General features: G+C 37.2%; 1 protein-coding gene across 1 annotated transcript; it reads left to right on the top strand.

Annotated features, from left to right (window-relative positions):
- Nucleotides 1-5,490: 5,490 nt before the first annotated feature.
- Nucleotides 5,491-14,031, top strand: LOC105219967 (uncharacterized; the record flags this gene model as incomplete). Its single annotated transcript, XM_029045463.2, has 4 exons — nucleotides 5,491-7,314; nucleotides 7,393-7,756; nucleotides 7,817-7,997; nucleotides 10,454-14,031. Coding segments are annotated over 4 exons (3,198 nt in total), but the record flags the coding sequence as incomplete, so codon positions are not given.
- Between the last annotated feature and the right edge of the window lie 53 nt (nucleotides 14,032-14,084).

Here is a 14,084-nt window from a genome sequence, read left to right as displayed (position 1 = left end):
ACATATGTACGATATATAAGGAATATATAAGGAAAATAATAAATTTTATTGTACATCAGTCTGTTGATATGTGTACGGGATGGTGGAAAATGTCATCGAATTATTTTATGAGAATTTTATGAACTTCACAGTTGCCTTGGGAGACAACCACATATATTTCTTACATGACTTTGCACGAATATATATATATGATTTAATATTTGTATAATATATAGATATAAGTAAGTAAAGGGTGTTATTTTTAGAGTTAAATAATTTTTCAAAGTAGAAAGTTTTTAGAGACGAATTTTTTGGTGAACGAATTATTTATTAAATGAAACTGTGAATTGAATGAACCACTCTTGGCGAGATCCATCAAGTCAAAATTCTAAGATAATGTCTAATTGAAGTTAGAAATCCAGTATTTTTCGATAAATATTTGTATACTCTCGCAACAAAGTTGCTAAAGAGAGTATTATAGTTTTGTTCACATAACGGTTGGTTGTGAGTCCTAAAACTAAACGAGTTAGATATAGGGTTATATATCTCTATTAAATCCAGATGTCTGTCTGTCCGTCCTTCCGTGCAAGCTGTAACTTGAGTAATTGAGATATCTTGATAGAAGACGTATTTCTTTGCACCATAAGAAGGTTAAGTTCGAAGATGGGCGTAATCTGACCACTGCCAAGCAAACAAAATGGTAATAACCGAAAACATATAAAAAGCTATAACTCAGCCATAAATTAAGCTATTGAAGGCGTGGCCCACTACTAAGTTTTTTGTACATAACTCGCAAACTACTAAAGCTATATAAAGGAAACTTCCCAGAGTCGTTTCTTTTAGGTACAACCTTATACATTCCAAACATGGAGGAAATCGGATTATAACCACGCCCACCTCCCTTACAAAGGTTATGTTGAAAACAACTCAAAATGCTTTAATTAAGTCAGAAAAACCAACAGAAGCCTTTAATTTCATTATAAAGTTGGTACAGAAGTGTTGCACTCCAAATGGTATACAAAATTTTAAATGGGCGTGGTTACGCCCACTTTCGGGTCAAAAACCATATCTCCGAAACTACTCGACCAATTTCAATAAAATTCGGTTCTTAATATCTTCCTAGATTCCTAATGATATGTTGTGAAAATAGTCCAAATCGGTTCACAACCACGCCAACTTGCCACATACCAGTACATTGAAGTCGGTCTGAATAGTTACTTTACAATATATAAAGTTAGTGATTATATCAAAACAGAACTTTGTAAAAATACTGTATTTAAAGAGTGGCATCGCCCTTCTAAAAATCATCGAAAGCGGTCCATAAGTTTTCAAGACCCTATATATCGAATATGAGGACCTCGGTGCTTCTAACAAATTTTTTTACAGAATATATAGGCAAGTCTCGCAGATATTTAGAAGAAATTCAGTGGGAATATGTTTCTTCTACGAGTAATAATATGTCTCCGTCGGAAATCGGGTCATAACTTCATCTGTCACCCATATACTTAATATTAGGGATTCCAACTTTCAATACACTTTATATCATATATATGCCGAATATGTGAGTCAAATTGTTTGTTATATTAATAAATTTAAATACATAAATTGCGAGATTATAAAATGTTCGCTGACACCCGAACTTAGCCCTTCCTTACTTGTTTTACTTATGACTCATTCCCCGGAAAAAATTTGTTCGTTTCGATACCCAGAAAAAGGGTCGATTTTATCGTAAAGTGTTATTGAACCTTTTCATAAAACGACATCACGTGAAACAAAAAACATAAAATTTTGCCAACTAATAAAGTCAAAACATTAAGCATTTTATTCATATAATTTCCACTTAAATCCACAAAAATTCTATACATCTCAAAAAACACCCTCTATATTATGCATAATAAATTCACTCGTGCATGCAAATGGGTGAGGGCTGCAAAGGCAACAGGAAATATGCATGAAAGATGAATCCAAAGCCAAAGCCAAAAGAGATAAAGACAAAGCCACGCTACAGACGCTCAGTACGTGTGCTTTATGGGGTTACAAGTGCATACAATATACAGAGTAGTGGCAGCTGTTGCAGCTTTTGTAGCATTTGCTTCTTTTATTCATTAGCTGCATGCCTTGTCTCTCGCAGCTTATGCGCCGGTATTCACTTATTTAATTCACCCTCGCATTACTTTGCGCTGTAACTGACTGGCAACTGGATTCTTACATATTTCCAACTCGAATGTGATTTTTATTGGTTGAAAATGTTGAAAACTACGACTTTATAAAATTTGGTAATAAACACGAATTTATGCTTTTTCTTCAAAAAAAAATTTAAATTAACATCTGTATATGTACGTTTTTTAATATATTAACAGTATATGGCATGTAATATCTCGCCTATAAAATTGTTACATTTAAATGTATAAAATCGTTTTTGCACCTTTTACCGTCGAATAATTTTCAATACAACTGTTAGCTGTTTTCCACGAATTTTTCCGCTTAAACTTTTGCTGTTCGCATATGTTTGTTCAACGACCTTGCGACTAAAGTTACTCATACGCCATGGTCATATACACAAAAGTCGCTACTTTTATTAGTATTGTTGCAACAGTTTTTCAAAAGAACTGTCATTGAATTTAATTTCATTTTGTTAACAGAATTTTTAATATTTTTGTTGTTATTATTTTGGGTGATGTTATTATCTTAATGAAACACGTGTTCCTTGCCACCAAAGAGGGTTGGTATTGTAGATTGGTAATCGGTTAACAACCACGCCTACTTCCCATATAAGACAATTTTTAATTCCATCTGATTCCTTCACTTTATAGTATATATATTAGGAACCAATGAAGAAATCGGAATAAATCTCTATAAAAACGCTGCATTTATAATGTGTCACTCATTTAAAAATTGGACTTTGTTGTCTAGGCTAAGCTTAGAATTTTTGTTTAGAAGCCAATTTAAATTTGCTGCTCTTAACTTCATGCAAGTTACTTTACTCGCTATATGTTTCCGCCTTATAGTAAGCCTTCGATCCAGGTGAATCCCAAGATAAGTTACTTCATTCGCTTGGGGTAGCCGCAGTTGGCTAGCCATTCTTCGACACAAGTTAAGTGCTCCTCTAATACTCTTGATGCTCTAATGGGGCATTTGTTACGGCTTACTATGGCTGTGTCATCCGCAAAAGTGGATGTCAATACGTTATTAGCTATTGGAATGTCTGCTGTATATATTATGTATAGAGTAGGGCCTAATACACTGCCCTGAGGTACACCAGCCCTTATTGCTCGTTCTTCTGATACGAAATCTGCTACTTTAACGGTAAATTTCCTATTTCTTAAATATGACTCTAATGTTTTATGCAATTCATAAGGTAAAACGTTTTTGATTTTCCATAAAAGGCCTTCATGCCAGACCTTATCGAACGCCTGAGCTACATCGAGAAAAATAGCTGAACAGTACTCTCTATGCTCGAATGCTTTTCTGATTTCGTTTGTAATTCTATTCACTTGCTCTACTGTGCCATGTTTAGCACGAAACCCGAATTGGTGGATTGGTATTATATTTTTTTCGTGGAGGAAATGAGACATTTTTGATAGTAAAACTTTTTCGAATATTTTGTAAAGACATGGTAAGAGACTTATGGGTCTGTAGGAAGAAGGTTGTGTTAAGTCTTTTCCGTTTATCTATCATGATGATCTGCGACTTTTTCCACGAAATTGGATAGTACCCGAAACCAAGAATTGCATTAAAGAGCAAAGAGAGCACTGATATAGCAATATTTGGCAACTCAATTAACATTTTTGGAGTAATATTATCGTGTCCTGAAGACTTTTTCGGATTTAGCTCTTGGTAATTTCATAAGTAGACGTCTTAATAAACACACATGACTCGTTTGCTATATTGGGCAAAGTTGGCAACTTAAAGTTGTTTTTTGGGCCATTGGGATTTGCCTTTTCCTCATTACTGCGCGCCCAATTACCATTCGACTATCATATAGGCATGTTGGAATCTACTAGTGGCTTAAAAGACTTTTGGGCTTTCCAAAGGGAGTTTTTCTTTTTTGTTATACAATGCAATCATAAAACCGATTTGGATGTATGGTATTCAATTGTGGGGTACAACCTATGCAACCAACATTGATATAATTCAGAGATTCCAATCTAAAATGCTTAGAACAATAACGGGTTCACCATGGTACATGCGAAATGAAAATATCCATAAGGATATTGATATTCCTATGGTAAAGAAGGAAATAGAGGACAGCAGAAAGAAATATATTTCTAAACTTCGTGATCATCCAAACCCATTGGCAAATGCCTTGGTACATTCCTACAATCAAACACGCTTAAAGAAGAAGAGATCTACCTGCCTACTAAAGAGCAACGTTCTACCAAAAAGCTCAAACACATTCTTGAGCTTACTTAGTTGTAAATAGATTTAAGATTTTAATACTTATTGTTAGGCTTTAAACAAAGCAGATTCAATAAATAAAGAAGTATTGAAAAAAAAATTAAAAATTGTCGAAATCGGACTATAATTTTCAATGCCCCAGTTATCAAATATGAAGACCTCAATGCCAATTGAAAACTTGTCGACATCGGACTATAACTTTTCAAGGCCCCATATATCGAACATTAAAACCTCATTGTCAATGGATATTTGTTACCGACAAACCTCAGAGATATTTAAAGAAATTCAGAGGGAAATTTTTTCCCCTACCTCCCATACACCTAATATTATTATTTTTATTTTAAATAGCCGGTGAGCTTCATATTAGTGACTAAGTGAGATATTTTGCCAAAATTAATTGAGCGCATTGAAATGACAGAAATCGGTCCATGAAATAACCGAGCCCTTATATATTATATAATATATAATGATTTACGTTATTCTAGTCGGCTTTATGTCGATTACACAGGTAAAATTGTGTATTTTCATAATAAAATTAAATAAATAAGTCGAGAGAATATAAAGTGTTCAGATACACCCTTGTTTTATATAAATTTTGTTGATTATGAAATTTGCTGAGCGCGTCATACAAAGTATTACTTATAGCGCATAAGGACAGCATCTCACTAATCCGCCATTTGTTGTTTCATTAGCAAATATAAACAGATTGCCATCAAAGTTAATTAAATATTGCATAATGCATAATCCTTTCTTCTTCGTGTGAACTACATGGCGTATGCGTAACAATAATGATTTTGTAATAAGATTACTTTATTGTTGTTACAGTTATTGTAAAGCACACATTTCTATAGAATTTTACACGCATGATACAACAAATTAATAGAATTTTTCTTTCTTTTCTACGCATACTTGCAGTTTTGTACAGCATAAAAGGACCGTTTAAACAGCGCACAGAGTGACGCCAGTGACATAACAGCAAACGAGCAAGCGTCTTTTACTGAACAACTGCAGTGATTAACGCGAGAAATCAAGTTATACAATACAATAGAAGCATAAATATATTTATAAAAAAGAAAAATAAAAACCGTTTGTAATCCACACCAAGCCGTTTAATCAGTAACAACGCCTCCATATAAACACATACCCATCCATCACCACACCATCACATTGGATTACGCGCAGCTTTACTTTCGTCCAGAGCCAACTAGTGGCCCCATACCGCAGCAGTATCAACAGTACCAGAAGTACCAACAGTATCAGAAGTATCAGCATCAACCGTACCAGCAGAAGTATTCACAGTATCAGCAGTTGCCACAGCATTACAACTACTACAACTACAACTACAATCATAATTATAATATCACCAGTTCACGTTCCACACCGACCCATTCGCCCGCCCCCTCATATACACATCTCCATCAGCACTCGCATCATCAACAACATCATCTACAACAACAACAATTACTTATACAACAACATCAATTGCAACAACAGCAACTACAACTACAACAGCAGCAGCAGCAACAACAACAGAAGCAACAACTGCAGCAGCAGCAGCAGCAGCTGTCACAACAACAGGCACAACAAGCGTGCCATTATTATACGGCGCCGCCGCCACCAACAACAACAACTAAGAGCAGTTCGAACCATCACACGCCGACGCATCACAGTTCATCGTATAGCGCATACGGATCGTACGGTTCATACGGCGGTGGGACATACGGCGGCGCTTATCTCGGCACGAGTGGCAGCGATAGCGGCGTAGGCGGTCTCACGCCCATCGGACGCAACTATCGTTGGTATCACTCGAGTGGCAGCGGCGGTAGTGGCAGTGTTAGCGGTAGTGTTGGCAGCAATTACCTTACTGCCGGCGCTCATACATACGGACGCACTTCGCCAGCGGCACTTGCACACGCGCGCCCATTGCTCGCCTCCACATCGACAGCGGCCAGCAGTTCGGTCGGTTGTGGTGTCGGCAGTAGCGCATACGGTTTGGGACTTGGCCTGGGGCTGGGCCTTGATCTCGACACCAGTGACTACGATTACGAACGCGCGTCGCTACACTCTGGCGCTTACGCATACAAATCGTCGTCATCGCGACGTGGCAGCAGTCTTGCTGCCGATTATCTATTGGACGTTGCAGCACGTTGCAGCGTACCATCGCCGGCACTCGAGGCCGAGCCGGATACTGATCTTGAACTCGATCTTGATCTCGATCTCGACGTGGGCGTCGGCGTCGGTGTTGACGTTAACGACGTTGACCACATTGGTCACGACATTGGCTTGGGCCTTAACGTCGAGGATCTTGAAGATCTTGATATCCCGGTACCAGAACCGGAACCGGAACCAGAAACTGACGTACACGACGAACTTGTGCGCGCACTCGAACTTGAACTCGATTTCGGGCTTGACTACAACACCACCACCACCAGCCATCTCAATTACGATCTCGACAGCAGCACAGAACTCGTCGGACTCGACGATATCGATATTGACGAAGAAGAAGAGCCGATACTATCGCCTGTGCTCAATCGGTCATTGCGTCCATTCACCTATCCGGCGCTTACGATCACAGCACCAGAGAATAGTATCGCAAGCGAATCACCAATACCAGTGGCGACACCGCCACCGACACCGACGGATTTTCTCTATCCGCAGTTGTCCGTACACAGCAACAAGACGTCACCACAACAGCAACAGCCACAGCTACAGCAGCAGCAACAACAATACCAGCACCAAATACAACACTACCACCAACGTACAACGACGACGCGTTTACCACAACACGACGACAGTTGCGAGGAGTTCAACAACATTACCGACGATCCGACGTCCTGCGTCGGCCAAAATAGAATGATGGTTAGCCGTTTGTGGAACAGTTGTTTCCCCAAATTCACGCCGGAGCATGTGCACCGGCACAACTTCTACTTGTGTCAGGTAAGTTTTCAAATAGTCGATTCTCTCAAGTTATGCTTTCTATTTCGCTCTCTTTCTATTACTCACTCTCCCTCTCAGTGGCAACGCAACACCCAAGTACGCATAGTCTATCTATTTTATCGCTGGCTAACGGCAATTACCTGCCTAGCCGCACTCGTTTGCTCACTACTTGACATCGGACGCACTGAAGAGCACTTCGAGAATCACTATGCGAAATGGTGGATCTACTTGACACATTGGGGACTGCTCTTTTGTACGGTACAGGCGTGGCTGGCGGCGTGGATTGTAACGCAGGGCATGATGGTGGAACGTGAAGATTTCGAGGTTGTGCGTCAGGTGCGCAAGAGCCGCCTGCATCATATCTACTGGGTGCTATACACATGTGCCACCGTCTATTCGTTCATCATAACGATGTGCTATTGGCTATTGGTGCATGATCCAGGTGAGCGATTTGAAGTGCTTGTGTGGTCTCTGAAGCTTAAGTTTTTGATTTATTTTTCAGAAATCCACAAAATAGATGCTTTAAATATAATGGTGCATGTGTTCAATTCGGTGATTATGCTCATCGATTTAGCTATTGTCGGACATCCGATTAAATTGAGTCATGTCTACTTTACGACCGGCATCGGCTTGGCTTACGGCATATTTACGGGTATTTATTTCCTGGCTGGCGGCACAGATAGGTGAGTACCAAAGTTTTTTTGCTCAAAATTGTCCACTTATGTATATGTTGAAAACATCAAATTTCGAGTGCAATTTTAGTATACTCGAGCCTGGTGCTTCATGAGCTCTCACCAAAACTAAAGAGCACCGCATTCACACTTTTGATTTGTAGTCTTATTTCTTTGTATTACTTATTCACTTTTTTATATATTTCTTTTTAAATTTTATTTTTGTATTTACTCGAGGCACTTTCTTTTCCTAAAAAATGTTATTTATAAAAAATCTTAAATCTTCTTAAGACAAGCTATATAATGGTAATAAACTTCAAAGTTGCAGTCTTTAAAACATTTAAAATAAGACTGCTCCACTTTGAAAAGTTTCTTAACGTTGCGAGTCAGAATGAAACTTCAGCTCCTTCATATAGACCTTATTTTTTACGTTTATCATATTCGCCAGTGCACAGAGTCCTTCTGTGAGATATGATAATGCTTGACTGGAAGATAAATTGAAGCTGCTACCATGAGGTGATATTTAAACAACCGGTTTTCGATCCTATATTTTCTAATATTTATTTGTTGTGTGTTGTCTCACAATTTGGAATCTCCGAGGGTATTTCTGTCATGATAAAGCTTTCATAGAGTTTCTTAGCCAAACGGAGTCGGTTTAAAAAGTGTAGATCCCTTTATTTGAAGGAGAAAAATAGTAAAATAACTAGTAATTTTGTAAGTTCCTTTATATTTAGTAGTGGGAGTCGAAAGAAGACGACGATATAGGTTTCCGTTATTGTTATTTCTAACATTTTTTCAATAGTGGATATCCTAGCTAACTCATAGCCTATATTGGTATTGAATTCAATGTTTGTAAGAATAAACTATGTTAGCTCAGGTGGTGGAGTACGGTGTGCTTCGTTTCGTGGTTGTAGTTGGCCGTGGGGAAATAGAGGGCGCAAATGATTCCACACAAAGTAATCAAAAAAAAAGAACAAATATTCTTTATAATAATTATAATTTTATTTAATAAATTGGAATTTCACTTACCACGTCTGGATCGGCTGAGATGTCGCAAAGGAAGAAGTAAGAAGAAGCAAAGAAAAGAAAGAGCGCAACTTCAAATATTTGGTTGCGTTCGAATTAAGACTTAGAAAAAGCTTCGAAGAAGTGATCTCTCTTCCGACACAGACGTGGCAGTGAAATTAGGCGGGGGCGGCGTTAACAAACTATATCTGATAAGCCAAGAACGAGAATGAAAAAGAGGAAAGGAAAATTAATATTTAATTGCATACTTGTGTTCCACAAGTCCAATTAACGTAAATTAGCGTATTGAATGCTTCTTGAACCAGTTTCGGCAGAGACATTTATATAGAGTCAGCTTATCGTCCCCGATTTCGCTCTACAGATTTTAGCCAAACATAAACCCATTGCTTTTTCGTTTACTCAGACCCAATTGTAGGCAGAACGTTCTTTGTTGGCCGTTAATTCAGCATTTGTTATTCCCAGATCCGATGAAAGGGACGGCAGAATCCAACATTACGTATGATGCTGCGGGTTACTTGCCATTTCGTAGCATTCTGCTGATGTCTTTCTTCACTTAGCAGTTTGAAAAAATATCTCGAATTGCATTACATGCGCTAACACTTCGTCGTTTGTTCATGACTCCTTCGCAAAAAACCAATAATGTGACGATGCTCCAGCCTCCATATTTGCCAGATATGTCCCACCGTGAGACGTTTTCTTATTTCCAAAGATACAGAGAACCCTAAAAATGCCGCCGTTTTACAAGCATACGAAAAATCGCTTAAAAAGTCAATGGTCAAAGTTATTCCAATAATCGAGTTTGAGAAGTGTTTGATGACGATTGAAAGAAGCACTGGCATAATTGCATAATTTCGAATGGAGACTATTTTGAAGGCGACCATATTAATGTAGATGAACGAATAAACATTAAAAACAAGCCGAAAATTCCCGTTATTTTTTGAACACATATAGTTTATAGGTTATGATCCATAACAAGATACTTAGCTATATATATTATTTGTTTGTTTAGTATTGTACTATAAAATTTTATTAAAAATATAAATATAACGGTTTACAATGTTTGGTTGTTTTGTTTTTCCTTCGAATATATATGTATGTATGATTTATTTGAGTTTTATTTACTTACGACACACCAATTATGTTCTTTATAAAGGGTGTTTTGTAGACACCCGTTATTATGTTATACTTGGTTGTTTAAATTTACTTTAAGTTATAATTTTTATTGTAAAAAGCACTTTTCATAATGTTTAAAACTATAAGAAATCGTACAATTCAACTGGCACAACCCTGCACATCACTTTTTGGTTCGTTTTCCACAACACCCTTAAGTTTTCTGCACACACCCACCAACCACTGCAACACCGTTGTTTATACGCAAGTCAACACCAATATACTACATATACTATACTCCTTACAAACGATTCAACAATTTCTGTTCACAGAAAGAACAACGTCTACATTTATCCCATGCTGGACTGGACCAAACCGGGCAAAGCCATAATTGTCACGGTTTGTGCCATAATCTTCGTGTTTGTAGTGCACTTCTGTTGCTATCTGCTCTACCGTACGCGCGTCTGGCTCTTTACCAAACTGTGCATACGCGGCGCGCACAACCGCGACGGCGACATGGGCGAGGGATTGCACGATGAGTCGACGGCGCGTCTGGGCGGCGGCACCTCGCAGGAATACTCGCATCAACAGCAATATCCGATATTGCATTCCGAGCAGCCGCGCGGCACGTATCATCAGCATCAGCATGGACAGCCACAGCCACAGCAACAACAACAATATCAGCAGCAGCAGCCACAACAACAACAACAACAGCAACAATATCAGTCTGGCGGAAATGTACAAACAGTGGTCATGGTAAGTGGCGGCGGAGGCAGCGGTGGTGGCGGAGGTGCCGGTACACAGCACACCACACCGCCTTACTATCCGCAGTATTCCGGCTATCAGCAGCAGCCCGTTGTGGCGGGCGTGAATGTCGGTGTGCTCAGCGCTGGTGGCTACTATCAACCGGAAAACAATAATCAAAATAAGCAACAGCAACAACAACACAAACAACAACAGCAGCAGCAGCAACAGCAACAGGCACAACAACAGCAGTCACAGCAGCAGCCGCAACACCAACAACAACAACTACAGCAACAGAAGCACTCCTCACCCGGCACTGGCAGCGCATCCGGCTTAAGTCGCACCGTCGCCCACTTGGATGCGGCACAGCGCGAACAATTCCTGAATCCAAACAAGATTGTGGAATATAAAATGTAAAGGCGTTGTACCCGGCACCGATATACGTTCCACTTGTCCATGAAATTCTTGGAGAAACACTGTGCGCAATGTCAGGCGGCCAAGCGACGCGCCGAAGCCGAAGCGGAAGCGGAAGCGTATGCCAAGGCGGAAGCACAAGCGGCCATCGAAGCGGCGGAGAAGGCAGCAGCCGCAGCGCTCGAAGCAGCCGCCAAAGTCAAATCGGAATGCGCGAAATGCTGTTGAGCCGACCGACCGTTGGCCGAGCGATGGCTTTATTGTGTTGTTGGCGTCTCACAGTGTGCCTGGGTTTTTTGTAACTATTTGAGTGTGTGTTGTTGTATGTGTGCGCACATTGTTGGTGTTGGTGTTAGGTTCAATTCATTACTATTAACAGACAGTGTTCACAGTGGCTCCGTTGTTATGGTGTCGGGTATTGTGTCGTTTGCATTTATGGTGAACGAAATGCGAGCGCTATCGGGGAACAGAAGACAAATTTGAAAAAGAAAAGGAAGCAGAAAAAACTTGAAGAAATATGGAAGTAAATTTTATATGAATACAAATGCGGTATGGGGCCTATGGTGGGTTTGCATAATTTTTATAAACAAATAAACGTACAAGTTAGTGTTAATGTAGCATGCCGAAGAGAGTTGTGGTTATGGAGAGCAGATGTTTAGAGACTTGTTTGCCGTTTCATATGTGTTCCTTTAAAAGCCGAGTTCGTAATTGTATCTTTTCTTAATTACATATAATATATATTATTTAGAAATATTATTAATTATTTTTTGTTAGTAATAAGTGAGAAAGTGGTAGCAGTAGAGCAGCAAGCGAGAATTGAAGAGGAGTTAAAGGAAAATGAAAAATTTAATTCAATTGATTTTAAAGAAATTTAGTACATTTTCGTAATAAAATCATTTTAATATTTAATTAGTTAATTTTTTTTATTTAAATAAATTTATAGAATTTCTGGAGAAACACGCAGAAGCTAATTTATTTATATAGATTTATAAAATTAATCAAATTAGTAGCACATATCAGAATTGTCAATAGCATATTTTCTTAAGCGGCTATACCAGTGTAACCCATGAAAGATTATATATTCGTGATTTTTTTTAGGAAAGTACTCGATGGTATGTTTCGAAGTTTTTTAAACGTAATTCCATATAATTTTTTTACAAAAATATTGAAAAATAACGGAGTTATATGCTATCTTCGGAGGTGCCAAAAAAAGTTCCCTAACTGCTGACATGATGCCGGCCGAATGAAGCTGAAACAAAAAAATTCAAAAATGGTATTAAAGTTGAAGATATGTCCTATATAATGACCTACGATTTTCGAAAAATATCAAAAATTTACAAAACGTTGTTCTGAAAAAATGTCGTTTTTTAAGGTAAAAAAAATTTTAGATTTTTTAATTACAATTTCAAACAATCAAAAGGATCGTAGGTCATTGTATAGTAAATATATTCAAGAATACTCAGTTTCAATTTGTCGATTGGTCAATTTCTCGTTGAGTTTTGATGTCGGCAATTTTGAGAAATATCGTTTCGAGAAAAGCGCATTTAAAGTTTCAACTATAGAGATTTATACCTGCAAGCGGTCGCTCTTTAGAATGCTGACATTCAAAAACTATTCAATACAGGATCTTACCGATTTCACAGGATATTTTTGAAAGCATAAACTATCGAATAAGCAAAAAAAATCGTTTTTTTTTAAAGTGTCACACTGGTATAGCTTCTAAATTACCATTTTAACGCTTACTTAAACAGTTAAAAATTGTTTTCAGCAGTAGCAGTATTTTATTTAATTTTATTTTGAGGTTATGAAATTTTTTAGCTCACGTTCTTCTACTAAAGCTTAGTTATAAAGAATATAAAAGTAAGATGTCAATTACACCTATAAATTAAGAATATTTCAAAAATACTTGTTAATAATTAATTAGTTAAATAAAATATATATTAGGTCTACAACTTTGCTTCCACCATTTTCCAATAAACGTCACTAGGACCAAGCACTGGTCGATTAAATCGATTAAATCGTTTTATATCGATCTTTGACATTTGTGTCAACATTAACCCAACAAAATTTTGTAGAGATCTGTTTGCATCCCAAATTTATTCTCAACTGAAAATGTCACTTTTCGAGCCGAATTCTCGACATTTGCGGAAGATTTTGCTTTTCTTTTTTAATATTTTTATTATTATTAATTTCATTTTTAAGAAAAGTGCGGCTGAGACTCATCTCATGCTTTCGGATACGTACGGTGAGGCTGTCCAAAGTGAAAAAAACCTTAAATTTACAATAAAAAACGGCAGAAGCAAAGTTGTAGACCAATATTTAAATTTTTTTCTTAATTTTCAAATAATATAATTGTATTATATATACATTTTTTTTAAATGCTTTTGTTAATAATTAATTAATTAGCTAGTTAAATGAAATATATATTTAAAAAAAAATTGGTTTAATATTTTAAATAATGCTTCATTATTCTGTTTTATATTTTAAATTAAAAAAAAAAACAATCCAAAATCAGTTGCAATTTTTTTAAAACATTCCAAATGTAACGCATTGCCTTATACCTGAAAAATGAGTTAAAAATAGTTTATTCCGTATGTTTTATGTATTGAGTACAATAATTTATGCATAAAATGCAAAAATGAATTATAAATTATTGAAAAAAATTAAATAATATTTTACTAAATACAACTTAGATATAATAACATTTATTTTTTAGCAAAAATAGCCAATATTTAGTAAAATTACAAGAAAAAATAATGATTTCACATAAAATATTCTGAAAACATTTTATTTTTTTCATAACGA

Source organism: Zeugodacus cucurbitae, chromosome 3, assembly GCF_028554725.1.
Source record: "Zeugodacus cucurbitae isolate PBARC_wt_2022May chromosome 3, idZeuCucr1.2, whole genome shotgun sequence".
Taxonomy (NCBI): Eukaryota; Metazoa; Arthropoda; class Insecta; order Diptera; family Tephritidae; genus Zeugodacus; species Zeugodacus cucurbitae.
This window is presented reverse-complemented; position numbering and strand designations above follow the sequence as displayed.